We start from the raw sequence: 4,447 nt of genomic DNA on the forward strand, positions 1-4,447 counted from the left end.
AATAATACTTCCTAAGTTTCCTCTTACTGCTTGCAATAATATATGCATTTTTATTCGGGAAAAAAATAAGTTCCAAAAGAATTTTTTTTACTTAAACTTTTATTCTATCTAGTCAACGTCCTCTCCATATCAAATACTAGGATTTTCAGAATTGTCAACATTGTTCTAAATACGCTTGACTTAGGATCTCACTATGATCCATCATACTATATTCTAGGCGTGCTTGACCAGTCATGAAGAAAAACTTTCCCAAGGGGCTTGTAAAAAGACAGCCCACAAGTACACGGAGCATCTCATGTTCACGCAAGATTCGGAGAAAGGTAATACCTCAAGGGGTGTGATGTAGGCTATAGGCAGTCTACTACGGATGCAAGTATCAGCGGCTGATCCAATAGAATCGAACTTATTATCTATAGGTCATATGGAGACAACTTTACCATTACTCCAAAATTCTGATCGAATTTTGTTAGGGTGACTCACCTAAAACTTTATTCAAAGATCGTACAAGGACATCTATAAATTGGATAAAGGAAGTCCAAAATGGAGTGCTTTGAATGTTGAAATTGAATGAGTGGACCTGCTGACTGAACTCTAAAGTCTCACTTCATTTTCCCTACAAATACCATCTAAAATTTCACTATACCAACACAGCTTAATAACTTTCTCAACCGAGAAACTTTATCTTTTACCTCAAATTAACCTTCTCATTTATTTTTTAGGCAGAAATATTTATGGGTGTTACCACATATACACAAGATATTGCAACTCTAGTTGATCCTGCTAGGGTTTTCAAGGCTTTGGTTCTTGATGCAGAAAATATTGTACCAAAGTTGATGCCAAAAGCTGTGAAAAACATTGAGATTGTTGAAGGTGATGGTGGTGCTGAAAGCATTAAGAAGATGAACTTCGTTGAAGGTTACTTTTCTTCTTAGCTTTTAGGTTTACTAACTCATTTCAAATCGAGAATCTTGATTTTCATAGTGGTTAACGAAAGAAATGAAAAATAACCTTTATTTAAGCTAAAAGTTTCTGGATAAATTTTTTTGAAAAAAGATTTTGCCTTAAAAGGTTAAAGTGGTTCTATTATTACAAGTTGTGTGAACTGTCTGATAAATGAAAAACTAATTTATATAACTTGTTAGGGCAATGATCAACTTTTTATATACTTATCTAGCTATAAATAAAATAAAAAAAGACGTAGTGCAGAAAATATCTAGGTTCATGCGGGGTCCGGGAAAAGACCACACACCTGAAAAAGTGACAATTTCTTCGCTACAAGAAATGAGATTTTCGGTGACAACTTTACGTGACAATTCCTTTACTACGAAAAGTTTTTGTGACGACTTTTCCACTTCTTATGGCCACTTTCCTTGCATACAGTTCCGTTTCTTCTTGTGTTTCTTTAATTTCATAAAATTTTATATCTCGAAAGCACAAAAGTAAGCTAGGAAGCTGAAAAATAAGTCATTATAACTTTTCCTACATGAAAAAAGAAAAATCAATAAACGACATATAGTTATCTAAAAATAATCTTCGTTATTTTGAAAATGGCAGGATATCCAATAAAGTACTTGAAACACAAGATCCATGTTGTTGACGACAAGAACATGGTAATAAAGTATTCATTGATCGAAGGAGAAGTTCTAGGAGAAAATCTGGAATACATTTCGTACGTTGTTAGTTTTGAGGGATCTGAAAATGGAGGCTGTATTTGCAAGACAATAAGCAATTACCATACCAAAGATGATTTTGTAGTAAAAGAAGAGGAGATTAAAGAAGGTGAAGAGAAAGCTGTGGAGCTTTTCAAGGCTGTTGAAGCATATCTCCTTGCTAATCCTTCTTCCTATGCTTAATTTAAAGTTTTATCAACTCTTCAAAAGTTCCAAGTTTAATTAATTTTTGTCATTTTGGCTTGATGTCCTATGTTTTCTTGAGGTATTATTATGAGATTTTACACAAATAGCCGGGCGGATGATTACTTTTTTTAGCTGGTATACATGGTTACACACATATTATACATGGATTAGACATATTTTATATATCCGCCAAATACTTTTAGGTACGCATTGAGTGAGCGGCTATATTTATATATATATATATATATTCTAGACTCGGATGATAAGTTCATTGATACGCAAACGAAATATAAAAGTAAAAATAAGAAAATTCAAACTTACTTTGATAATTCTAGTGAGGATATGACATGAAGACAACTTTGAATAATGGAATAGCAACTTAGCATGTTTTACTTATCAAGTGCTTGTACTAAAACCAAAACTTGTTTAATTGATGATGTGATAAAAATTTCCGAAAGGGATACTTACATGTGCAGTCTATACCCACAGGCCACACCTAAAAGAAAATTTTAATTAGAGAAAGATAGAAGACGGAGGAAAAAATTGAAACGACATCACGTACGTGTGATTTTTTCTTCCACATATACGATAATAATCTTATGTAACGAAACAAAACAATAGAAAAAAGTCCACTGATTCAGGCGACATATATTCTTGTAGACTTGTGGTAATAGTTATGAGTGTTATAATAATGTCAAGAAAAATGCAAATTATTAGATGAATAAAAGAATTCAAATGAAAGACCTCCGGTTAAATATTTGTTGGGATTAAAGTTTGGTGAATCGGAAATGCCAGAAAGAAATGAGAAGGGAAAGTGAGCTCCCTTATGCTTTGGAAAGAGCAACTGTCCTTCATTGGTGGTGAAAAGAAAAGGGAATATGCTTATATTAAGAAATCACTTCCCTTGGTGTTAAATGGTTGGAAAGAAGGTAAGACTCGCGCCACCGTCGTCGTCACTCACTCGGCTTTAGCTTCAGCTTCGGTCAAATATTGATTGATTAATCTTTTTGGATAAAATTTCTTTCAATTATTTAGTTAATTAATTAATGGAAAGTCAACTAGGAATAACCCAGGACCCGCGACCGATCCGGTCCGTTTCTTTTCCGGATTACTTTAAATTATTTTTTTGGAATATTTTGAACGTTCCCGCCTGTTCCAATAGTCATGGTTGTTTCTGAAAGGTTGCAAACTTTTCAGAAACAGTGCCAGAAAATGGTTATAAATATGCCTTGATCCCAGAATCTTTCCTTACGAAATTTTCTGAACTTCTTCTCCTTCTCCTGCACAAGTAAATTCCAGTGTGATTTACAGTCATTAAGTGGTTTGTCGTTCACCAGCTTTTTTAGTACCAATACTCTGGTGAGTTAAATTGTTCTATCCTCTGAGGATAATATTCCAACACCTCGGGTACTTGAGGGAAATAATTTTCTTAAGGACACACTATGCATTCAGTGGGCTCGATTTTCAGATTATATTTGCTTATTTCGAGATTCAGCTTTACTTTAGATTTTCTGGTTCTGTTTTTTGTTACAGAAATATTACTGTTTCATTATATTATAGTCTTACAGTAAAGCATGTCGGTTTTTGGTTCATAAATCTGATAATCCCGAAATTCATGTTAATACGGTAATTGAATCAGATAACGTTGAATTCTTTAAAAATATTTATCCGTATAAAATTGAATGTGAGTCGTCAAAAGATCTAAACGACCACGGGAAGAACCAAAGGAAAAACTCCAAGTAAAGAGGATCCAAGGCGTAGCAAACATCAATGAGCATCTACTTCCTTTGGACCAGATTTTGTGATATTCTTGCTTGAAAATGAGCCTCAAACTTTCAAAGAAGCTATGTCATCTTCTGATTCAGCATTTAGGAAAGAGGCATTCAATAGTGATATTCAATCAATTTTGGATAACCATACATGGTAATTAGTTGATTTTCCTCCAGAAAATAAGCCTTTAGGTTCGAAATAGATTTTTAAGAGGAAAATGAAAGCTGATTGCACTATTGAAAAATATAAGGCTAGACTTGTTCTCAAAGGTTATAGACAAAAGGAAGGCCTTGATTACTTTGACACTTACTCGCCAGTAACGAGGATAACATCTATTAGGGTGTTAGTGGCAGTGGTGCCAGTGTATGGTCTTGAAATCCATCAAATGGATGTTAAAACGACTTTCTTAAATGGAGAATTGGAGGAAGAAATTTACATGGAACAACCCGAGAGTTTTGTGGTTCCTGGTAAAGAAAAGAAAGTGTGCAAACTTGTTAAGTAGTTTTATGGACTTAACAAGCACCCAAATAATGGCATGTTAAATTTGACCAAACAATATTGGCAAATAGTATTAAAATCAATGAGTGTGACAAATGTGTTTACATTAAAAACACTCCAAGACATGGAGTCATTGTTTGTTTATATGTTGATGACATATTGATAATGAGCAAAGATATGACAGATATAAATGCTACTAAGCGCATGCTGGCTAGCAAATTCGACACGAAAAACTTAGGAGTTGCTGATGTAATCTTAATAATTAGAATTCGCAAGATTCCACAAGGTCTAGCATTATCACAGTCTCACTACATTGAAAAAGT

The 4,447-nt window shown here is 33.8% G+C and overlaps 1 protein-coding gene across 1 annotated transcript; it reads left to right on the forward strand.

Moving 5' to 3' along the window:
* The first annotated feature begins 626 nt into the window (after positions 1 to 626).
* On the forward strand, positions 627 to 1,962 carry LOC109238760 (pathogenesis-related protein STH-2-like). Its single transcript, XM_019405233.1, has 2 exons — positions 627 to 915; positions 1,555 to 1,962. Exons 1-2 carry the CDS (start codon positions 732 to 734, stop codon positions 1,851 to 1,853), a joined length of 483 nt encoding a protein of 160 aa, XP_019260778.1. The 5' UTR covers positions 627 to 731; the 3' UTR covers positions 1,854 to 1,962.
* The last annotated feature ends 2,485 nt before the right edge of the window (positions 1,963 to 4,447 follow it).

This window comes from Nicotiana attenuata, unplaced genomic scaffold (assembly GCF_001879085.1).
Source record: "Nicotiana attenuata strain UT unplaced genomic scaffold, NIATTr2, whole genome shotgun sequence".
Taxonomy (NCBI): domain Eukaryota; kingdom Viridiplantae; phylum Streptophyta; class Magnoliopsida; order Solanales; family Solanaceae; genus Nicotiana; species Nicotiana attenuata.

Bases quoted from the DNA above. Each gene is read 5' to 3' on its own strand.
- LOC109238760 (XM_019405233.1), top strand. From the start codon at position 732: ATGGGTGTTACCACATATACACAAGATATTGCAACTCTAGTTGATCCT. The intron at 916-1,554 runs GTTACTTTTCTT...TGAAAATGGCAG, and splicing joins GAAGATGAACTTCGTTGAAG to GATATCCAATAAAGTACTTG.